Source organism: Hirundo rustica, chromosome 3 (genome assembly GCF_015227805.2).
Source record: "Hirundo rustica isolate bHirRus1 chromosome 3, bHirRus1.pri.v3, whole genome shotgun sequence".
NCBI classification, from domain to species: Eukaryota; Metazoa; Chordata; class Aves; order Passeriformes; family Hirundinidae; genus Hirundo; species Hirundo rustica.
The window spans coordinates 85,693,761-85,719,216 of record NC_053452.1 but is presented as its reverse complement, the minus strand read 5'-3'; the positions used below and the strand labels follow the sequence as shown (position 1 = coordinate 85,719,216).

Below are 25,456 nucleotides of genomic sequence, written 5' to 3'. Positions count from 1 at the left end.
GAATATATTTCTATGGCCTTGTGGTTGCTAAGGAAAATAACTCAGAATAGCGTGTTTCTGTCTGACAAACTAAAACCATATTAATTGGGGTATTTTCACAGTTAAACGTCCAAGAGCTTGCTACGAACCCTGCTATGTGTCTTACTCAAAACAGGGCAATTGCTTTAGTCAAAAGTGAACACATCCAGTTGTTGATTAGTTACAACACGAGGATTGATGGCTTGTTTATCCAAATGTTACAAATTCTCTGGTTTTCAGTTTTCCTTTTGCGGTAGCTGTTGCCTCTGCTACATAAATGTGGTTACCAAAATGTGGTAACCATATAAATGAGGGAGAGAGCCTGTGGTGATACGGATGCAAAATATGCAAACAACTTCGGCTAAACATAGCTTTACCATAGTTTTGTTATATAAATGTCAACTTAAAATTAAATGTTATGGAAACATTTCTTTTATCTTTATGGACTCTACCAGCTGCACAGTTTTCTCAAGTACAGTTTACATTTATGATGTTGTTTAAATCTATCACATACATTCAACATGCACAGAAGAATTTTTTAAAAGCAAGCTGTTTGCATTTGTGCAGTAATTACCCAGGGTCCAGCTTTAGTCTTCCTTGTGCAAGACAAGTTTCTGCTGACTCTAGGGGGACCAGAAGTCACTGAAGCTGTGAGCAGCAGTTTGATTTTTCCAGAGATTAATGAGCTGAAGACTTTTTATATTTGTTTGTTGCAGAACTATGGTATCCTGGGGTGCATTAGGAAGAGCATTGCCAGGAGGTCGAGTGAGGTAAATCTGCCGATCTACTCAGCTCTAGTGAGCCAAATCTGGAGTTCTGTGTCCAATTTGGGGCTACTCAAGACACAGGAGATAGGGAACTCCTGAAGCAGGTTGAGCAAAGGACTATGAAGTGACTGGAGCATCTCTCTTATGAGGAAAGGCTGAGAGAGTTGAGCCTGTTCAGCCTTGAGAAGAGTGGGCTGAGAGAGAACCTTATCACTATCACTGTCAGTATCGGAAGGGAGGGTGCCAAGAGGAGGTTTCCAGGCTCTTCTTAGTCATGCCAAGCAACAGGACAAGAGGCAATGGGCAAAAACTGATGAACAGGAAGTTCCACCTGAACATGAGGAAGAACTTCTTTATCGTGGGGGTGACTGACACCAGAATGGATTTCCGAAGATGTTGTGAAGTCTCCCTCACTGGAGATATTTAAGAACCTTCTGGACAGATTCCTGTGCCATGTGCTCTGGGATGACCCTGAGCAGGGAGGTGGGACCAGATGATCCACTTTGGTCCTTCCAACTTGACCCATTCTGTGAACCTGTGACCCACAGTGTATCACTATTTTACAAATCATGGGCAGATTTCACTATATTTGCCAGTTAGAGATTTTTTTTTTCACACCTCTTGGATATTTTGTAATGCCATTCTAAATATTGTATTTTAGCCCCATTTTTCCCTCATACATCTGATATGAGACTTACCCAGGAACTGCAATAATAAACAAAAAAAAGGCAGTTTTAAAATTAAGTTGTGTGGTCCCAACCAGCTCCTCTGTATCAGGCAGGTAACAAATGGATTTTAAAATAGCAGTGTCTCTTTATGTAACAACAATATGCTATTGTCCTGTGGTGCAAAGCAGAAATGTTAAGTGCTATACATACAGTTCAAGCATTTGAGCAGCTCAGCCTCATAGTGTAGCTGTCTCCACAGAACAGATCTGGTCATGAAGCTACAGAAGCTGGCAGATGGAGATTATTCCAGACATATCACCTCACTGTGAGTCATGGAAAATAGACACCAGCATTCATTAACGCCGCAAACCTGCTTGGCCTGACATGGGCTGGGTTCAGTGGTCATTGGATTAGAATTTGGAAATCAGAGCTCACTTTTGTTTGTAACTTCCCCAGTTCCTGAAAAAGGATTTATTCTATAGCAACACATAGTAAGGATTTAAAAAGTCAAGATGCAAGCAGATTAAATTAACAGGAATGGTGATTGACAGCTACCCAGAATGCCACTCAGAGGTGGCAACAGGGCAGGTTCTATGGAGTAGGTTCAGGGGAACAAATGAAAATATACATCTTTTTAGAGCTGTTTCTTAGATTTTGTAAATCATTCACAGTTTGTTTGTGTGCTAAAAGTACGCAGTTTCCAGAACTGAGATTAGACAATTTATAGCAGCAGAGTCTGTTCAGATCCTCAGTCTGAGGTTCAGGAAGCCCCTGAGCCACAGCCTGCTGGTAAAGAACCAGCTTGGCTCCTCCACAGTCTTCCTTTCATATCTGCTACCAGCCACTGCTGCAAGGGCTGCACAGGCTTTGGTCTGTGGTTGTCCAGACAGTGAATTGGCAAAGAACTTCATAGCAAACTTTATTCCATGAACACGCAGACTCATATGGACTTGAATTACCAGGCTGACTTTTCTTTTTTAAATTCTGGAAAAATCAAATTATTTAAAGAAACTTTCAAATGTTTCATTTAGCTGTCACCTGATCCACATTCAGCCAGCCACAGACTTCCTGAGGCAACTGGCAAAACCAACTGAGTGGGAGGGTTTGGAGCTTTTTCTTCTGGTCTATGAAGAAAAATCAATCAAAGGCTTTTGGTTCCCCTCTCCCCTTTCCTCTGAAGCAAAAAGCCGCATTTTACTTCTTGTTAAGTGCTAGAGATAAAACTTAGAGTTAAGAAAAAGTCTTCCCGAAGATCAAATTGTCAGGGACTCAGTAGGTATTTTCTCTTTTCTCTGTAGTCGGGCCAAGCTCTGCCTTTCATATGCTGTCTGCAACTGCAGGGCCTTGTGGATGAGCTGTGCTCTTCCCGTGTCCCAAAGACATGGAAAAAATCAGTCTCATGAGGTGCTGCAGTCAATAATACTCCTCAGAAGCCTGGCTAAGTGAACTCCTGGTCACACCGAGTCATAAGTTCCAAGAATCATGTGAATATTCATTTTTTTGGAAGTCTGATGGTCTACATTTGTGCAAAAGCCTTCCAGCCACCCTGGTTGTGCTTGCATTACAGCACGCTGGCTGAAGTAGCCTTTTCATCTTCAAACAGATCCTGTAGGTCTCTCATTACAAATCCTCATTCTTCCCCTAAACTCAAAGAAGCTAATAAGATGGGCAGGTGTAGCATTTGACCTGCTGGGCTGTGGTTGCATCTAGAGGAAATACATTGTGGAAGGACACCACATACCTTCTGAAGAGGTGGTAAATATTTCCAAATGAAGCCGCTGCACTGCTGGACATCCGAACCTATGCCTGGGCATTTAATCATTGCACTGAGCCTCAAAAGCAGCAAATGAGTACTCCTAAGCTCAAAACTCAGGGCTTCTGTGTCTGAAGATACCAGCTAATTGCTGGAAAATCCTTCAGTGCTGGTTTATAAAAATTTTTTTATATATATATATATATATATATATATATGCACCCTTTTTTACTTCATTGGCACAGGTTTGATGATATTTCATGCCTTTTCAGTAAGATAAAATAAGACTCACTGACAAGATAAAAGGAATATGAACAAGTAAGTCAAGTTGTAGAGAAGTAAACCCGTGTCTGTCATTATAGTAAAAACAGTGGTTTAGCTTTGTTCTTGCCTGGGTTGCAGGAAAAATAAATAGCAAAATAACAGGAAAGAAAGTGCTAAGAATACAAATGCAGGTGATGAAAATATACTGAGAATTGTGAAGTTGTTTTGAGTTCAGGGGCCTTGATATTGAGACTAGATCATCTTTAAGGTGCCTTTCAACCCAAACCATTCTATGAGTCTGCAATTCTGTGATTCTGTGATTAATGTTAGGTTTACAACTAGAAGAAACAAACTCAGTGAGGTTATTGAGGTAAGGAGGAATAGCTATGAGAGAATAGAACCAGAAGGATGAGAATACAGACTATCCCATCTTTCCAGATCATGAAGACAACTTGTTCTTAAATAGTAGATTGAGTGATGCAGTCTGGTGAGCTGGGGGAAAAAAATAAAACTGTTTGATGATTACACTTTGAGGAGTAATGTGATGCTCAGTGTTTCTTATGTAAGAATTGGAACTACATGTTAAGGAAAAAAATACCAAAAAACCACATAACTGTGCAGGCAGTCAGGTGTTGTTCCAGTCTGTCCAGAGAGGTCACAGCCTCCTTCCCTGCAGACGTTCACCACTCGACTGGACATGACCTTGAGCAAGCTGATGTAATTGAACTTGCTTTCTGCAGGGACTAGACAAGCTAACTTCTAACCAACATAGGATTGTGATTTTTATGAACTTCCTTTGTAAAAAAAAACAGTGTAACTTTGGTTTCATTAGAGATTAATATGCTGATTCTAACAGACAGGTTCTTGGTTATTTATTTGCCTGTGACTGTCTGCGTTCAGTGATGCTCTGGACATACTAAAGAGCTATTTATTTAATACAGTTTTATAGGAAGGTTTGACTAAATGATCTGTTGCTTTGATATATTGGTTGATTGGGTTAATTATCTGTGTGCTCTCATATGAATGGATGGATACTGTTACATGATTTTTCTGTTAAATCAAGATTCCCAGTCCTGTTCAACATTTATTCTGTAAAGCTACATAAATAAATATTCATAATGGATCACAAAATATATGAAAAGATTTTGGTTTTTACGCACAAATATATATGATGTTTTTGGCTCACCCTGCATCCACTCTTCCACTTGTCAGGCTTCCTGAGGAGACATGCATCTCTGTTGGAAGGAGTGGTCTCACTACAAGGAGGTGCAGTCAGCTGGTATATCTCAATTAAGAATGATTCCTGGCTGTTCTGGCAGTGCTCTGTCTGGGTGCCATACATAGCTTAAATCAGTCCTAGCCTAGGAAGGACCAATTCTCAATTCTACCAAACTTCTTCTGTGCACTTGAGTTAATACTTTAAAGACAGTTAAGAATTTAGATTCTCAGAGGCTCATAATTTGCAAAAGCTCTTTGTTGCCTACCCAGTACTGATTTTTAATGTGAACCTTTATGAATTGTAAGAGGCAAAATTACCATGTATCTCAGCTTCACATTGATAATATAGGAAAACAACACTGCTGTGTCTTCTGATGGAGTTGTCTGGACTGAGTACACTGAAGAGAGTATTATACTGTTTTGGGAGTCACAGAGAGATGTTCCTTTGGCTCTCAAAAATCCAGGAGTCATTATTAGCTAAACTAACTGGACCTCCTAGTATTGACAGAGGTGTTTTCCTCCTTCTAGCAGAGATGCTTGTCTGCCTGTTCCACAGTTCTGGGAAGTTACAATCCCATCTACTAGTACGGTCCATGCAACAACTGAATGCTACTACTTTGTATATTGAAGCTCCACTTCAACTATGTGGTTAACAAAGGAATCTCCAGGGCTTCTACTGCAGCCTTGAAAGTATGCAGTGCTCAGCAGTATGTACTCGCAGTCATCTCTGATCAAACTGTGCATGGAATCACAGAATCATAGGATGGTTTGGGTTGGAACTGACCTTTAAAGATCATTGAGTTCAGTGCACCTGCTGCAGGCTGGGATACCTGAGACTAGATCAGATTACTCAAAGCCCCATCCAGCCTGGCCTGATTTAGATAAGTGAACACTTAGATAAGTGCTTACAGGATCATCCTGTGTGAAAGGAAACTGATCTGCTAAAGTAAAATTCATGTAAGACTATCTCTGTGCCTGCAATATGTCTGATAAATGCAAACTTGTTTAACACAAATTTCTGAGCAGAATAATTTTGGCAGAGAGTGAAAGGCACTGTAAGATAAAATGTCGGAAAGTAAAAGCACTGTCATGTGTTGTTTCAAACAGGCAAGCAGCAGCTTTAATGTGTTTAAGATCAAAGGGCAAGTTTTTCCCCACATGGAAAATAGGTGATCACTTTGCGTATTTAACATTCCGCATTACTGCAACAGTTTTTCCAGAACCTTTGCAACTCAGCATTTAATAAAAATTCTCATTATTGAGACAGAAACATTATTGCTGCCCAAGCAGTGCGTAAGCACAGCTTTGGCACGTGGAAGCCAGAGGTGTGAGCAGCAGCTGGACAGACACCCCAGCAGAGGCAGCCCGGCCATGGGCACAGGGGGTGCTGCCCTTCCACACTGCTGTCACTGTAGACCCACCCTGTAGGGACTTCAGAATATCTTGTTTGGTGCACAGAAAAAATTATGTAACACTCTTTCCAGCAGGAGTGATTATGAGATAAAAGACCCTGAAAAATAGAGGAAATGAGTCACATTATTGGGCTTTGACTACGGAGACTCAGATAGAAGAAAGGCTTATTGTGAAAAGTGTTACATCTTGCTTTAGGTCTCAAGACCTAAACAGCACTGCAAGAAGTTTTCTCAAAGTAGTGTGTGATACAAAGCCAGAAGCTGTTGTACCCTCTCCAGCAAGACCTAGTGCTTGACAATGTGTTTTTCTGCTCTTTGCTTTTAAACACAAAAAAGCTTAGGCATATGAGGAAATAGGCCAACACCCCACTGCCCCCTCAGCTTTGAGGCTTTGTGCTGCGTTCCTGTCAATATTATATGGATGAGCATGGAGAGGAGATAAGTGTTGCTGTAAGCAAGCTAAACTCAGGAAATTTTGTCATTTGAACCTTTCAAGATGGGGTTCTTCTTTTGCAATCTCACATGCTTCTGCCATCAGGTTCTGGTCTGTTAGTACTGCTGCCTGACAACAAAAAGGGGCACTTCAGATTCCAGAAAGTGCAGGACTTATTTAGATTAGGAAGACAAGACTAATGGTGTGGTATAAAACTGAACACCCTCAAGCTAAAGTGCTGTGATGGATTCTTAGAAGTTTAATACTAACAGTGCATTATGTTAGAAAAATATTCTGTGTTCCATTTATATCCTTGTTTACTACTTGGAGAAAACTATAGGAAATTAACAGGATTTTCTCTGCTCTGGTGATATTTATGAGTCAGCTCATAATTCCCAACACAAGCCATGTTTCCACTGAAGTCAACTGTAACATTTCAACAAAAACCAAAACCCAACCATTAGTTCCTAGGAAGAAATGAAGTTAGAGAAAGAAGACCTAGATCTTGGTATGTTGAAGAAATTTTTTTAAACTGCTAATTCTCGATAATATTATGGCATTTTTCTGCCAAGTTTAATGAGCCCTGGTGTTTGTGGCTGCTTAGATTTCTGTTGTAGCTGTGAGAGATATTGGGGTTATAAGGTCGCCTGGACTTGTAAATACTGTTATGCTTACTACTTTTTTTTAATTCCATCATGAATATAAGTTTTTTTTCAGAACAGACTTACTCTTGCCTCCTCATTCTCCTTTTTAACACTCCACAATGGAGTGTGCAAAAATATTCTTCTGTATTTCAGTGTATTAAATATGATAAATCATTCTTGTCTTAATGAACTTGCTGAATTGAAGCATCATAAAGTGATCAGATTAATTAGTATGTCTGATTTTTTATCACTTTGTACCATTCCTCCCACAGCCACCACAGGCTGATAAAATGATGTGGTACAATACACCTCAAAGCTCTGATGTTTCCACTTAAAATATTTTTTAATGTAAAAAGAAATATTTTTTTTAAGTGTGCATTACTTTCTTATCTACTATTCTGGTTAACATGTGAGATAACCACATTTAATGACAGCAAATAAATTGGAATCCACATACAAAGCAAAGTATCCCATAGATTCTTCATCTCTGTCATGGACTTCAGCATTACTGCCAGAACAACCATGTTATTTTGCAGCCTAGAAAGCTATTATTCAAGAATTTGTGGATACTTCTTTGTCCGTGGTGTGTCCTTCTTTGTTCACATGTCTGGAAGGATAAAAATTTGTAGAAGTAATCAAGGGTTGCTAAGATGCCTTCTTGAGAGATATGGTTAAAAGAAAGCCCATTAGCTCATATACTACAGTACAGTGTCTTTCTCTGACTGCATATGAGTGTCCTTTCCCCTGAAAAACTCCCTATGTGTCAATGTTATTGGCTATATATCAATGAAGAACAAATGTAAAACCAAAGCAAAATCCAGTGTATTATATACTTCAGGAGAAAAATAAGAGAAATGAGGAAATCAATCTTTATTCCAGAGCTCTTCAATAGGATGAAGTACTTTAGGTGAAAATGCACAGATGACTCAACTGCTTCCCACAGTATCAATCTCTCATAATCAAGTTAGGATAATGGTCTTAATCCCAAGTTTTTATTAAAATATGTCAATCAGGCATCTAAATTTGAATGATTAAATTTTCAATAGATTTTGTCCCCATCTTTAACTTTGATTAAAATGTAAAACAGTACTGAAATCACAGAATCAAGGAACATTCTGAGTTGGGAGGTACCCACAAGGATCATCAAAGTCCAAATCCTGGCCCTGCACAGAGCAGCCCCAAGAATCACACCATGTGCCTGAGAGCATTGTCCAAATGCTTCTAAAACTCTGGCAGGCTTGTCCTGCCATATATCCTCAGGATGTGCAATATCCCCACTGTAAATTACAGCTCATTTGCTAAATAGGCTTGTTTGGTAGTGTTTTTTCAACACAATAACTTGACATCCAGATGTATCTATCTGTAGTAAAAGATGTACAGGCAAGTCCAGAGAAAAATTCTATCCAGATCCATGGTAACTCCCAGGAACTGTCTAGGAAAGTAGTTTTTTTACCCAGGGGAAAATTATTCTAATGGCAGATCTCAGCATTTAATGGTGTAGACCATCAGCAACCATAGGGTGTGTCATTCCCTGTCACATTACTCAGAGATCCAGCTGAATCACAGTGAGTGGGATTAACTCCAGAGGATAAGGTAGGCAGGCTGTTTTTCTCCCAAAACAGCATCTTTCCTTCTTAGTTTTAGCTGCCAAAGCCAGTGTTGGCACCCTTGGCCGCTGATGGTTGATTAGGCAATGAAGGTAACTGATGTCTGGCCCTGCTGCAGTAAATCACACCCTGGCTGTGCCAGAGCCAGAGCTACGCTCTGAGCACCAAGCAAAGAGGAGGAAACTCTTGCAGCATAAAAAAATACCCAGCAGCCCTACAATCCTTCTGTTCCTTTAAGTTTGCTCTGTTACTCAAAACCCCAACCAAACATGAGGTAGTGGCCATATTTTTATCTCTAAATCCTGAGGACTCAAAAAGCTGATTTTACAGTGGATTATGCTGGTGATTACCGAACACATTTCTTTCTTGCACATCTATACATTTCTTATATTAAGAATTATTTTTCTTACTAGTAAGATATCTAAGTACAGTATGTTAGCAAACACTTTTACAGGAAAAGGTTGAGTACTTCCCTTTACCCTAGGCTGTGAAAAAGGTTAGAAAAAATAGACTGAAATAGAATTATTATTTTAAAGAAAAGGTTATATAGTGGTCTTCTTTTCTCCAGCTTCATATTGTAATTCTTTAAATTTTCTCTATTTCATTATAATAAAGTTTTTATCTTAATTTTGTATGTTCTAAAAAATTATGTAAATTCTGCAACCTGTGCTCAGTGTTAAAGACAACATAGTTTCTACTTATATTTTAAATTAATTTTCTTGTGAAGTATCTATGGTCAAGCAAAGGTTGTTACTGTGTAAGCTACCAGACTTGTCACTGGGTGTTGGAGCTATTTGATGCAAAAGAAAAAATCTACAGAGTTGTCTAAATACAAATTTTATTTACTAAATTAAGCATTCACTTTTGAAAATTTTGGTCTACAAAAAGACCTATGCTTTGAGAATGATAAAAGAGCATTTTATTATTTTCTACAGATTTGACGCAAATCAGCATGATGCTTCCCAATCATTAAAATAGTTAAAATCTGACGGAGCACATGCTTCTTATTTTTCTCTTATCTCCTGTTGAAGCAAATGAAAATAGAAAATATCTAGGTCATAAGTATCTCTGAGCATTAAGAAAAAGCATTTCTGGTTTTGTTTTGTTTTCTTTTGAGCGAATGTGCTTGCTCAAGGAATTACGATGCCTCCTTTTTTAGAACCCTGGAGAAACTGGCCTTGATGTTTTATTTTTTTTCTATGATGGAATGGATTATCAATTGTGCATTTAATGACACTTCTATTTGTGCCCCATAGGTACCTGAGCTATTTGATTTGCTTTGTTTTGATATCATCTCCTGTTATAGCCTCTTCATTGCTTTGTCAATAGAAGCCAAAAGCAATCACTTAGCAGACTCTGCTAAAAATACGATTCCTTAAAAATATGCTAGAAAAGTACAATTTACATTGACAACGCTTTTTTTTTTTACATTTTGCAAATGTAAACTGTTTCATTCTTGATAAATTGTTCTAATTTTTAGAAAGAGTAAATATCCCACAGTGGAATGAAAAATTTATCCATCCTAGCCTGACAAAACTCACCTTTCTAAATAAGTTGCTTCATCAGTATGATCAGTTCTTTAAAAAGTCAGACATGAAATTCAGTTCAAATTTCTATATTTCTGAAAAAGGAGGCAATTAACCCAAAGAATGAATATATATATATTTTTTAAAAAAAGTTTGCTGCAATACTTTTTTTCTCAAAAATTATTTATTAAGTTTCCTATCCAGTTTGTTTTCCCATTCTAAGACTGTGAGATCTTCATACTCTACCTCTCCATGGCTAGGGTTGTGCTATTTCTGGGTAGAAGGCCGTGCAGTATCAATCCCTCTACATGCTACACTCTTCCACTTGGAGAAAAGGTTAAAGTGCAAGTGATTTTAAAGGAAGTCTACAAAAGAAATTTATGAGCTTTTTCTATGGAAGTGTGCTTATTTTCCATGCAGCTTTTGTCAAACATTCTTAACAAATTGTAATAACCTTTGTCATATCTCATTTTCTTGCATAAACAAGTCACGCTGAAACTATAAATGATGGAAAATTTAATCCATGCGGCTTGTGCTATCAAAACTGTTAAACTGTATTCTTTTCCACCATGTCAGCAGTGCATTGTCTGTTTTACAGGAATGTTGAAAAGATTACTTTTTAAGGGAGATACCGCAGGACCTGTGTAAATGTCCACCTCACGCCTGCATTAGATGGCGTTTTCACTTTCAGTCCCTCCTGAAGCTAGGAAAATGCTTCAGTGTTTCTCTTTGCATGTCCTGTGAGAGGGGGCATTCCCACCCACCTCCCATAACTGTCTGCCCAGAGGCACCAAGAAGTGCCCAGAGGATGAGGGTGCTGTGAGGTTTGTGCTGCCTTCCTGCCTTCAGCGTTCATGTCTGCTCTGGGATGGAAGGTGGTGCACCAACCCTCAGTTGAACAATATGCAAAATTCCTTCTCTGTGGGAGCTTGCTGCCTTGAAAATTGTGTGTATAAAAGTAACTCCTGGTCCAGGAGATGATGCTTTGTCTTCTGTCTTCCCCAGCAGCTGCATGGGATACTGGATCTGTAAATTCTCCCTTTCACACATCAAGAGGGGTGAGAGAGCTGATAATATCTAGCCAAGGCAGATCTGTCTTTTTGCCTTTTGTGAGAATTGTTCACCAAAATTAATAGTCCCCATGAAAGTGCAACAGTGCTATGAAAGACCGCCTTTCCTTCCTTTTTTAATAGGGTTATCCCTGGGTATTTTACCCATTTATCTAAACCTGTAATGTATCTATTGGTGCTATCCATCCAGTGTAATCTTCAGCACATTAATTTATTTAATGCCTCACACAGATTTTATGTGTTCCAGGATTAAAACATCATGTAAAGGCAGCACTTGGGTACTCAACTCAGCAAGATCCTGATCACTGTCAAGAAAGCATGGTCGCTGCCCCTGGCTGCGGAAAGGATTACTTATGGAGGGGCTCGGGCAGCTTTCTTGTAGACTCAGACCTTGTGAATGCAAACTTCCTCTAAATTTGCATTAATGTACCAGGGAGAAAAGTAAGAGCTACTTTTTAGTTGTAGTTGGAGTTAGCAAAAGCTTTCAAACATTTTCTACTTTCCATACAAAATCCAGGATAATGGCACCTTCAATGGCTTGCAAACAGTTTTGGTCATAATCCTGAATGCCCTTACCTGTTTTGGTATTAAATCAGACCTCAAATAATACTGGAAAATAACTCTGGTGGCCTAACCGCTTAATTATGCCACTTTAACAGTGATACATTTTTATTATTTACCACAAAATAATGTGGCCACAAAAGGCCACAAAAGTTTGCAGATGTTTAACTTTAAATTATTTTAATTCTAGCAGTAAGTTAAGTAGCAAAATAGCTCTTAAAGATCTTCCCAGAGTGTATTTTTTGTCCTTATGATACATCTTGAGTAATGTTTTAACAATTGCTTTAAGCTGAACATCCTCTTCCATACAAACAGCCCTTAAATCAATCAGTAGTAAAATTCTGCTGAAAATTATATAAATGGAGAATTGGTAGGTCCTAATTAACCAATTAGAAAAGTTTATGGGAGGCAGATTGATTAAATATCAAAGCTTCTGAGTTATATTATCTTTCATAAACTGGCTTATCTCCAATTAGTATATGCTTTCAGGAACAGGGGAATAAGATGAAAGGATCTGCAACAAAACTGATTACTGCTGAAACAAAATGGAAGTTGCTGCTTTTCATAAAATACAAGGCTATGGCAGTACTTGAATAATTTTATGGGAAGTTGCTGCCTAAGGCATATGTTTTACTGTCTGATACTGAATGCATGAGGAAAAAACATCTGGTTTTTTCAGCCTGAACAATTATATGATCCAGATTGAATCACTAGAGGCCGAATATAATTGCTCTGTGTTTTGCTTTTCACTGCTCTCTACCTACAGCAGCATGGTCTTGTACAGCACGTATCATAGCACACAGTTCAAATGATGGCATGGGAAAATACTCTTTCTTCTATTGAGGGTTATCAAATTACCATCCAGGGCTTGATGCAATCATCTACACTTCATCTGTCACTGTAGAAATAATTTACAATTAGAAAGAATAATTTCTGATAAACTTTGACCACTGTGATGTTTGAACCTTAGGGATTTATTTTTGTTGGGCAGAGCCTCATTTAACATACAGCCAGGTGAAAGTTGTTCATGCCTTCAGTTCCAGCTGGGAAAAAGGAGAGCTATTTTCATTGCATGGCTTGAGTAAACAGATTGCACTAAAAAGATAGCTAATGAAGTCTCACTATTAGTTTACTTTGAAGGAAAGCACTTCAGTGATACATAAACTACTGAAAATATTCCACTTTTGTTGCTAGTGTTGTGTTCTACAGCACCTAAATGTATGCTTTTAGTTTTGCCTAGTAGTACTAGGCTAGTAGTACTGCATTTCACCCCACCACAATTGTGCTTACAGTTTAATTTTAGATGTAATATGCTGAGTGGCACTAAAAGAAGTGTTCAGTGGTGGAGGAAGGAATGAGGGTCAGGGGGGCAGTATTTGAATGTGTGGGTGGATAAATTCAAACATTTTTCTTTTGTTCTGTAATAATAATAATTAATAATGATGCTCCATGTCCTTTTGAGTTTCTGGAAAAACTGAGAGCAAGAGTCATGGAAGTTTGGAAAAATTTCTTTCCAAGACTGTTTTTATGTATTGCTGGGAGGATTGTTTCTGCTTTTCATGGATAAACTGCAGAACTGTGTCAACCAGGTGCTAATCCACACTGCACCTGGCTTTCCTGAATATTTGCTTTTACTTTGATTAATACACCGCTTAGCTGTACCCATTACCTCTCCTGACTCACTTTTCCCACCTATTGTGAATAAACACCTTGCTTACAGTGATATTCTAAATCTTAGTCCTGACAGACCACAGCAAAGCAAGTGGTGAGTGAATGGATGATGGTTTTGTGTAGGATTGGGCTGTGACTTAGAAGGTTCAGGTTTATTCCACATGTAAAGACTTTCTGTGTAGCCTTAGGCAAATCCCTTACCTTTTCCATGGTCTCCAACTGTGATATGGAACAAGAAACTTTATTTTTTCCTGCTGTGTCTGTTTTCCATAATTGTGCTATAAGAAATCTCTTCCAATATAAAACTGGTATTGTGTGTTTGGACAAGACCCAGTACAACTGGGCCTCCAATTTAGTTGGTATTACAGGAATAAAATCAAATGAGCGACTTTTAATACTGAAACACAAAGGAAGTAAGCAAATGTCATTTTAATTGATTCAGGTCTAAAGAAATTCAGCAAAAGGAAATTACATTCTTTTACTGTAAATTCTTAGTCACTTCTTAATTTTATTTTGCCCTCTATGCAAGCCTTAATGAGAAGAAACCGCATTTATGCCTATGTCAGTAGGATGTAATTATAGGGGGGTTGCATCTGAAGGCTGTAGCAGCTGAAACTACCAGTAATGTTCTGTGAGATTTTCCATTTTTATAAAGTGAAGTGAAGGGGAGAAAAATTGCTCACAAGATGGATTTTTGTCACTTATCGTAGAATCATAGAATCACAGAATTACAGAAAAATAGAATCATAGAAAAATAGAATCATAGAAAAATAGAATCACAGAATGGTTTGGAGCTGGAAGGGATGTTAAGATCATCCAGTTTGAACCCCCCTGCCATGGACAGAGAACCTTCCAGTAGACCAGGTTGCTTAGAGCCCCATCCAGCCTGACCTTGAACACCTCCAGAAATGGGACATCCACAAGATCTCTGGGTTACCTGTTCCAGTGCACCCTCACAGTAAAGAATTTCTTCCTTAAATCTTACATCCTTCAGCTTAAGGCCTTGCCCCTTGTCCTTTCACAGCACACCCTTGTGAGAAGTCCCTCCCCAGCTTTCCTGCAGGCCCCATTTAGGTGATGGAAGGCTGCTCTAAGGTCTTCCCTGAGCCTTCGCTTCTGAGGGAAGGCTGAACAACCTTGATTCTCCCAGCCTGTCTTCACAGGTGAGCTGGTCCAGCGCTGTGATCAGTGTAGTGGCTCTCCCCTGGGAGATGTCCCAACAGGTCAATGTCTTTTTCGTGCTGAGGGCCCCAGAGCGGGATGCAGCGCTCCAGGTGGGGTCTCACAGGACCTTCTTCAACCTATGGTCACACTTCTTTTGGTGCAGCCCAGGATGCAATTGACTTTCTGGGCTGTGAGCATGCATTGCCAGGTCACGTTGAACTTTTTGTCTGGAAACACCCCCAAATCTTTCTGCCTAGGGCTGCTTTTGATCCATTCACTGCCCAGCCTGTACTTGTGCCTGGGATTGCATGAGTCTTGAATGAGTTTTTTATTAAATTTTGAAGCATGTGTTGATCTTCACCTTTCTCTAGTCTAGAGGATAAGGCTTGCCAATGGTGTATGCCAAATGTGCACTTTACCCTCCTGGATACTGTTTTATTACAGTCCTTAATAGAATTTATATGCAAGCTCCTACCATATTTGATTTTCAGAGTAGAACTTCTCCCCTGCAGTTAAGTGATATGCTACAAAATGTGCCTCCAAAAGTCTGATTGCATTGCAGGTAGAGATTTTCTGCAGAAATTCTGAAGACTAGACTTATATTTTTATGTTATATATTGCATATATTATAGCACTCCAATATTACATCACTATGGAGAGTCCATATGTTCTGTGGGAAAAAGTAATCATAGCTCCTGAAGCACAAGTGTATGCAGATGTAATAATATATTAATGATTTATATCCAGTAGTTAGAAACACAGATGTATGTAGGTTGAAAAAAGCCTCTGTGAGTCTTCCAGTTCAAGCTCCTGCTCAAAGCAGAACTCACTTCAAAGTCAGACCATGGCCTTTTTCAGTCACATTGTGCAATTTTTGGGGGCAGAGGTTTCGCAGTGTGGCGCATTGACCGTGGCAGGACATGGGGTGCCCACCAAATCCTCCCTATCATTCCCCCTCCTCAGCTGGATGGAAGAGAAAAAGTATAAGGAAAGGCTCATGGGTCAAGATAAGGGCAGAAGGGATGTGTTATCTGCATTAATTACAGTATCTATTCATGTGGTTTAGAATATCAGTTAATGAGTCCCAGCAATTCAGAGAAAAGTCAAAGGCCTGCTCTTTGTTGGTTGACTCATTGTGCCTCATGACTGACAAGTGTTTTAAGAAGGAATTTAGCAAAACATTGGTAGAATCAATTCTTACTGGGTGCTGGTTAGTTATGAAACTGTGGGTAAAATGAAACTCTTTTCTGATCCAGTTCATAGAGATGACGTCACTAGCACAGCGGTATTGTTGGTGAAGCAGTGCAGGAGGAAAGGATAGTCCTTACCACTAGCAGTGTATGTGTCAGAGCAATACCAGTTCTGCTGGCTCATGTCTGCAAACACATGTGCTGTGACCGCTAAGGGCTGGGCATGGGATATGCAAGAATTTCTGCAATGATACCATTTTTGGGGATCTTCCTCAAAAAAAGATTTAGCTCTTTTTGCCTGCGTGTATTCACCAGTATCGTGCAAACTCAAAATTGTGCTTATGTTTTCCTGATTCTAACTGCCCAGCTCACGTAATTGTTTTGCCTTCTTCAGTGGATTGTATGATACTAAATTTGTTCCCAGAATAGAGCCTCTTCATTGAGGATACTGATGCTCTCCCTCGCACTTCAGGTAGTTTGTACATGAGGCCTGTTCCTCAGAAGGAGGTTGTTTTGGATGGACAGATAGGTGCAATATGTAACTTAGTTCTTCGGTAAGCTTGTGCAGCAGGTATTTGTGATCAGTTGTGGGAAAAAAAAATGGTTTTTTAGACCTGGGAAGCAACCCTCCCACTGGAGATCTTTCTTTAAAAACACTTAGATTATCTGGACTGCATAAATGTACAGGATTGTGATACAAAAAGTAAAGTCTGTGTATATTGGGTCATTTTTCCCAAGAAAATCTTGCTTCTCTGAATTCTAGCAGTGCTGCTTTGAAATACATAGATTCAATAACAGGCTATTATTCTAATGTCTTTAATGAACTAAGTTAAATGGTAGCTGTATTCCCCTCTAGCAATGAAGACTGTACAGAGAGAGTCTTCTGTAAATGTTAGTGAAGTACAATCAATATAGATACTGGGTCAGGGTACTGTAAAATATTAACAATTATTAATATTCTTTCTTTTTCAGTTTTCTCCTTGTGTTTGGTTGCTTGATTTTGTCCGTGTTTTCTACTATTCCCGAACACACAAAACTTGCCTCTGGTTGTCTCTTCATTTTGGTAAGTGAAAATTCTAAATACGAGACAGTTTTACAGATACTTTCGTATACAGTCATCTCCCTCACCATGGAGGAAGTAATATTATACAATAACTGAGCATTTTCAAAAAAATCAGACTTTTCTTCAAAATGACGAAAAAATGATAAAATAGAGGATTCCACCATCTTTTTATTTAAGAACAAGTCAGATGGTAAAACAGTGCTAATAGAGTATGGTACTGCATCCCTTTCTTTCCTTGAGAACTACTGTGGTTTATAACTGAGAGATTTTCTGCTGCAGTTTGGCAGTGACTGAGCATGAAAGACTTTTGATATTGCCACTGTCATTTATAAAGTCAGCATGTAGTAAGAGGCACTTAAAATAGGAATTAATTTTGGTATCTTAGATACAGATATGGGCTAGCTATTGGTAGATACTGACATTTTAGTAGCAGTTGCTGCAGTAGGATGTGGCTGTTTCATTATTTCTTCATAATTCAAGCTTTTGTATTAAGTTTACCTCTCCTTTTCCCCTTCTGAGGTACACAAAAACGGCTTTAATCCCTAAAAGTGCTTAACAGTTTTCATGCATTGTATGGAAGCTACTGTATTCATCTGCTTCTTGATGGACCATTTGGTTCTGCAAGTGATGGCCTGAGAATAGGCAGTAGTGAATATCAAAACATCACCATATACCCGGTTATTTCAGTTCCATGTATTCAGCAGACTGTGGCTTGTTAAGTAGTGCCTGAGGTGAAGTAACTGTTGACAAATGCCAACATGCTAATTGTCATCACTGTATATATCCAAAAGCGCTGGTCTTCAGAACAGCTCCCTAATTAATTATGGTGTGGGCAGTCTGATAAGCATAATTATGCTGTGTGCTACATCTTAACAGCACGAGCCACTGCATCAAATAGCTGAACTAAATGTCCAGAGCTGGCCAGGTGCAGGTATGTGGTGTTCTGCTCCATTGTATAGTTTCTTAGCTGGGCTAATTAGGGAGAATAATGCTAAATGTTGCATTTTTCTTCCTAGTCATATTAGTGCTTTTTCTTTCTCTGAAGAAAAGATCAGGTGGCATTACACCAGCTAAAAATGGTCTGGTTTAAACTTACATTCATACCTAGACCATTATTTACAAATCTGAACAATACTTGGTAAATGGAAGCTTGTTTGAATGTTCTGCAGCTAGTTATATTATTGTAACAGGTACCCTAATTGCTAAAATTTTTTGGTATAGAAAACAGGAAAATCTGATTAGTCTAAGAATACTCTATTTGTAATATAAGGTGCTTTTGTGACAAGTAATCCGTTTTCCTGTGTACTTATGCAAATTGGTCGCAGAAATGCCATTTGTTCTGACAAAAAGTATGCATTTCCCATGAGCCACATATTTGTTGATTGTGTTGGTGCACTTACCACTGCTGGCTCCCTGTACTGTGGCGTGGGTCTCACAGGAGCTGCGATGTGCAGGAGCTCTGTGAAGGCCTGGACTTGCTCCCGGCGCTGGGCAGAGGCGTGGTGAGCTCTGACTGCTGGTACACCAGTCCTTGGAGAGGTGTCCATCAGTCAAGCAGAGCTGGTCAGTGTGTGCTGGGGAAAGCTTTGGTGCCTTCTGCTGCTGTGGCTTCAAATATGAGCTTTTTCCATCTTAACTGTCCTGACTACACCCCGTGGCATCCTCTGAACAGAGAATAGGCCTTAAGGAAGAGGGTGCATGGTTGATCCTTGAAGCATCAATACTGGTTTCATCCAGCACTTACTTTATTATAGCCTACCGTGTTCAGCAAACCTTTGGCGGGAATAAACCTAGTGATGACGAATTTAGCATCTCCTGCTGTGGGTCTCTAACAGAGAAAAATATAAATACAGCAAAGTATGAAGTTCCAGAAGCAGGCTAAACGTGACAGCTCTATTGCAGTTTGCTGATGCTTAGTTTGTTCCTTCTCTACATACTGAATCATTAGCTGATTTTAACAATGTTATCAAAACGGACTTTTGCAACCACAAACCACGAGGAAAATACATTTCTACATTAACTCGGGAGCAATTGTTTTGGCTGTGCCGACACCTAACTGCAGTCACCGGAGTTTTCACAACCTTTTGCTTCCAGTGATTCGCATAGCTTTTCCAAATGTGTCATTTAGTAAGACAGCTGAATTAACTATCAGATCTGGCTTAAAGCTGTTTGTGCTTTGTGCTTGAAATAGAAGATATATGTTTATTTTCTAATGAAGTACCGTACAAATATAACAATCCAAAGAGCTGCTTGCTGGGTTTCTGTGAACTGTTTGTTTTGCAGATTTATTCCAGATGGTCTCCTCTACAGCAATGTTAATTGGCTAAAAATCTAATGTAATGTTCCTTCAACTTAATACCTGAGCTGCTGCATGCACTGGCACCTGTGGCTTTTGACATATTGCAGCTATCCACAATTACACAGGGGCATTAAAGAGGGAAGTGTAGATGAGCTGAGCAAACATTTTCCTCCTTCTCAGAAGGCCAGAGGAGCTGAGAAGATTATTCTTCTCCAATCAGTCAATTCCATTTATCTGCCTGAGCCATGTCCTGCAAGGGAGCAGAGAATATATTTCCTAATCGCTGCATACCAAATGCTTTCTCAGAAACATGCAACAAAGTGTGATAGCTCAAAGCAAATCATTGTTTACGAAAGCAGTAATAGCTGAGGGCTTCTGAGCTTCAGCAGAGGTTAATGGACTCATCTGGGCTGCAAACCTGCCCTGCTGTGTTGTGTTGGACCCAGCTTCAATTCTGGCATCCACACAAGTACTACTGTGTTCCAAGGCATCTTCTCCTTATCAGGAAACCTATCAAAGGAAACACCTTTAATATTTGAATTTTACGCTTAAAATGAAAGTCATGCAGATAAGTTAAGTGCATGTTATATATGGTAATGCTGGATTGTTGCATCAGTAATTATTTTGGTCAGATTTGTGTCCAGAAATAATAAGAGTAACTGGGAAGAGAGCATCAGATAAAACTCCTTATACCCACAATGATAATTATGCTTTAGCTTCATCTGTGCACACAACTTCTGGCACTTGAGTTGTAGCAGTGATATATCCCAGACAGGCAGTAGAATAAAAATCTACTTCAACATCAAAATAAACCACAAGCAGCTTAAGAATCCAACTAACACAGTAAGAAAGTAATCTTTGCTGTATTGATGAACTACAAGTACATTTGCTAGCATTTTATCATATAATAAACACAAGAGGAGTAAAACAGAGGCTGTGAAGGCAAAATCAAATCTTTTGGGGAAGATAGCCAAGAAGGAATATTATCTGGAACTGGAGGTCATTCACTCTCTTGCCCAAACTGTCTATATTTTAAGTTCATTTCCAACTAAAGCTGAAAGTTATGTGAATTTCTGGTTCACTTGTTCACTTCTGTTTGTTTGCTGTCAATGCAAGAAAATGGATAAAATAATTTGAGTTGATCCAGGAAGATTGGACAAATTGAGAAATTAAAAAAAAAAAAAAAAAAAAAAGGTCTTGGATCAGCTTAAATGCTTCATTTGACCTGGGATAAAATATTATTTGTGTATTTGACTATTTTAGACAAATTTAAATGAAATTTCATTTCTATTTGAAGTGAGAAAGCATCCTTTTTTTTTTTTTTTTTTTTTTGTAATTTTAATTTTTTAATCAAGATGGGTAGATCAAAAAATGCAAGTGAATTTCTGCAGGACTGGTTTTATCAAATCTGTTTTGTGGTTTTCTCTGAAAACAGCTGGTGTAGAAGGCTGTACCCAGATTTGTGGAATAAAAGCCTCTGAAAATGTACTCTGGGAACACATTCTTCAGGCAGAAAGAGTTCCCAAAGATAGAAAAGCAGACAGCGTGCACAGGATGAAGCTGGTTTCTCCATGTACTGTGGTCACTTACGTGAACCCCAAAGGAGAGTCTGCCAATTGCTTCTAGCAATTAATATCTTTCCAGGATTTTTTTCTCCTAATATTTTTGCATAAAAGAAAGAGGATACACATTGATCTAAAAACATAGGTATAGCTGCCCCATTGCAGGTAAGCGTATATTCAATCTGTCTTTGCTCTAGAAGTAAGTCCATCCATGGAAATATAATCATACAAATCCACTACAGCATTGTGAGGCTAGCCAAAATGGATTTTAAAAAGGGAAATGGATAGTGCTCAATTAAAAAAAAAACAACAACAACAAAAAAAAAAAAAAAAAAAAAAAAAAAAAAAAAAAAAAAACCACCACAACCCAATATTTTTCACTTTAGATTGTACCAGCACTTGAATCCTTTTGCCATGCTTGGATAAAAGACCACCAGACCTGACAAAGAACTTAATGATGGCTCCATAGGACCAGCTATCAAGGTGTAAAGAGAAAAAAATATCTTGAAAGATTAATTTCTAACAGCAGTAAGGTATAGACCATATTACTGGAATTTTGTTGAGTCTTCTTCTGAGAAAAACAAATTAATTGATCCCTGAACTAAAAATCAGTGAGTTTGTCAAAACTCAAGATACGTATTCTCAAGAAATACTGATTTCTAGTGACTTATTTTCCAAATCAAATCTTAGCCTTGCAATTTCAGAAATCCTCAAAGAAATCTCTGAAAAATTACGTTAGACACACAACACTGATGTTACCAAAGACAGAATAAGAGAGGGAAATATAATGTTGATAAGGTCAAAACCTTCAAGTTTTCAATCTTGTTTGGATTCATGTACACTAATATTATAATAACATGAGGAAAAAACAATTCAGCCATGTCATAATAAACTACCTGTTAGCTTTGGAAATATTCTTACCATACAAAAATGAATATTTTCACATCTTTGCTGTTTAAATTGATGCTGTCCTATTATGTATGCAGATTTGACCAAGTCAGAGCTGACTGTTGCTACAAAAAATTTGGACAAGAGTTCATCACAACTGCTTGTGAATCTTCTGTAGAAATAGAACAGACTTCCCACTGGAAATTTAAATTTAAATTTCAGCACTTTGCTGAAATTAAAAGTTATTACGAGGAAGTCTGACAGCAAGAAAAAATGCAAATTAAAATCTGAAGTTATTATAAACAGTGGCTGTCCTCAAAGCTTAATTCTTCTCTCAGAAGGCAGTGTTGGCACTTCCAACCAACCAGCAAAGCTCTCTGGCAAACAAGTATACACTGTAGCTATGGAGAGAGAGATTAAAGTAGCCATATAAATAATTTCCTAACAACAGAAAAGAACACTGCACATAAAGCTCTCAAGATATCTATATGTTGTCAGCAGAAGGTATCTATATATTGTCAACAATGCTGAGGGTGATAAGTACGCTTCAACAGATCAGAGAATGAAGATGTCTCAATCCTGGCATAAGCCTATTATTGATATGGTTCTGAGACTGATTATATTGTTAGCAATGTTTTGTCCTTTCTTTTCTTTTATTCTTCTGTACTAAACAGAAATCACCTTTGTAAAGAAAAGATTGAAACTCACACGTTGAACATAATCATTTTTCTACTGTAATTAAAATTGCAATATATTAGGTTCTGCTGGGAAAGCTTAAATGGGTTTTAAGTAAGGATACTTAAAACTGCATATGTGATTTTCAATCAGGGAAAAAACAATCTCATAACTGAATCACTTGAAGAAGATAGGATAACTATGAACAGTTGCCTCAAGTGCTACAGCATTCGGCAGCAAATGCAGTAGAAGGGAAAAGAGATTTTGTCACCGCCAATGCAGAACTACCAATCAGTTGTGTTTAACAAGAAATCTGCATTGCATGTGCAATGTTAGGATCACTGGAGTTCCCACAAGTCAGTGGCTGCTGGATGAAATGCCATCCACAAAATTTTTTTCTATTCCTCTGAATGGTAAGGGCATGTATAGAGAAATGGGTGGTAATGTGCAGTGAAGAAGGATGAATGGAAATAGCAAAACCAGAAGCAGTGATAAATGTAACAAGTTCATGACCCAGTGCAATCTTAATATTAAAATGACTAACCTGTAGTCATTACAGATAGCCAGCACTGAATTTCTAAATAGGTACATTACACCAATTTATCCTATTGTTATCAGTTCCTGTAGAAGAGCTGTTACTTAGCCCATCTTGTTGACATTGTATGGCTATATGCAGAGATTCAGGAGAGAAGATACTGGTACTGAGAACAATCTGTTTCTGGTTCCCCTTGTTTCCTAAAACAAAGATAGTTAATATTCAAAGGTGGCAAATATATTAAAAGAGCCTTTTAGCCAGCCTTTCAAGAGGCCACTTTCTCGGGAGAACACAGGATCTCTAGGACGATTTTGAGATTAAGAATGGAAAAGAGGGAGGATTAGATGTCAGCGGTGGGGTGGCCGGCTTCAGATTAATAAAGATATAATTCTTTGAGGAGGGGAAAGCATACCTCCTTTTAGGTTGCTCAACACATTGTGCTAAAAAGCCAAACTAGCTGTCCTGGACTTCCTTTAAGGACAAGTAAGCAACATTCCTTACACAACTGCTCTTCCCATGGCATGTCTTCTTTCTTGTTTTATCATTTAAAGTGATAACAAGGTAGCATGGGAAATCACCTCCAAGGAATAATGTAATATTTTCTGCAGATGTAGATTTGTAATAGTTTATGCTAGAGCCTGCAGTATTGAATTTTATTGGCTTCATACCAGAGTTTGATATGGAGATCAAGAGCTACCTCATTAAAACAGGCAGAAAATAGTTTATATTGCAGCAGTAAAAATGGATAGATATCAAACTCTCTATCAGAAATTCAGATCTGACCTTTGTCAGGGAAATCTTGATTTGTCAAACGGAAATGCAGAATATGTGTCCAAAGGAAAGCCAAAGTACATGGTTAAAAATAACATGTAAGGAAAAAATTCTACATTAAATGTCAAAAGGAAAAGAGTGGTGAAGAAGGCAGCACATGAGTGATATGAAAGCTGTTTGGAAACCAAGGGAAAATCCTGCATCTGAGTAACAGAAAAGCTGAAAACCACTCTCTCTCTTGACAGAGACATGACAAAACACATGAAGACACAGCTTGCTGCAGTCAAAATGTGAACTTTCCTCGAGCGACAGGAGAAATCTGTTCACAAGATTCAGTTTAAAAGCTGTGAATTCAAGCAAATGTCCAGCTCACAGCTGGATAAACACATCATGGGATGAGTGAGCAACTGGCTCAGAGTTGGGCACTAAGGGTTGTAGCGAATGGGGTAACATCAGACTGGTGACCTGTCACTTGTGGAGTCTCACAGGGCTCCATCACCAGCCCTGTGCTTTTCAACATCTTCGTAAAGGACTTGGAGGACTGGAAAAGGATACCGAGCAAATTAGCAGATGATGCAAAACTGGGAGGAGCTGCTGACTCCCTTAAAGTCGGGGAGGCCCTGCAGAGAGAGTTTGACAAATCCAAGGGCTGGGCAATCACCAATCACATGAAGTTCAGTGAGGGAAAGTGCCGGATTCTGCACCTAGGATGGGCACCTCTGGATGTATGAACAGACTGGGGAATGAGAAGCTGGAAAGCAGTGCCATGGAAAGGGGCCTGGTCAGTGGCAAGTTGAACATGAATCAGCAGTGCCCTGGCAGCCAGGAGAGCCAGCCCTGGGGTACATCAGGCACAGCATCACCAGCCAGGCAAGGGAGGGGATTGTCCCCTCTGCTCTGCACTGGGGCAGCCTTGCCTCGAGTGCTGGGGGCAGGTTTTGGAACCACAGTGTAAGAAAGACATTGAACTGTTAGAGAGTGTCCAAAGGAGGGCAATGAAGATGGTGAAGGCCCTTGGGGGGAAGTAATACAGGAGTGGCTGAGGGCACTGGGTCTGTTCAGCCTGGAGAAGACTGAGGTGAAACATCACTGCAGTTACAACTTCCTCATGAGGGGAAGAGGAGAGGCAGGCACTGATCTCTTCTCTGTGGTGACCAGTGACAGGACCCAAGGGAATGGCCTGAAGGAAACTGTATCAGTGGAGGTTTAGGATTAGAAAAAGTTTCTTCACCCAGAGGGTGGTTGAGCACTGAAAAGGCTCCCCAGGGAAGTGGGGACAGCACCAGCCTGACAGGGTTCAAGAAGTGCTTGGACAATGCTCTCAGGCACATGGTGTGATTCTTGGGGATGGTCATGTGCAGGGCCAAGAGTTGGACTCAGTGGTCCTTGTGGGTCCCTTCTGACTCAGCTTGTTCTATGGTTTTATGATTCTGTGAAATAAGTATTGAAATACAGGCAAAACCAAACAAATCTATAAGAATCAAGAGTAGACATAATGAAAAAATCCACCCAAAGTGAAGGTGATGGTAAATACAGAGACACAGCGGAACTAAATTCAGTCGAGAGGACCCTGAGTTGTGGGCGGGTTACAAAGGTGAATTAGCAAAATAAGTATTGGCCATTTTAAACTTTTAGACTTCCATGAAGTACCTATGGAAAGGGTGTATGTCATGGTCAGGACAATAATAATAACTTTG

General features: G+C 39.1%; 1 protein-coding gene across 2 annotated transcripts in view; it reads left to right on the top strand.

Moving 5' to 3' along the window:
* The window catches only part of KCNQ5 (potassium voltage-gated channel subfamily Q member 5), a 280,375-nt gene that overhangs the window by 177,257 nt on the left and 77,662 nt on the right, over positions 1-25,456 (top strand). For both annotated transcript variants that reach the window (XM_040060318.2, XM_040060317.2), the window contains exon 2: positions 16,939-17,029. In XM_040060318.2, the coding sequence (XP_039916252.1) occupies positions 16,939-17,029 (91 nt within the window). The remainder of the gene's footprint in view (positions 1-16,938; positions 17,030-25,456) is intronic.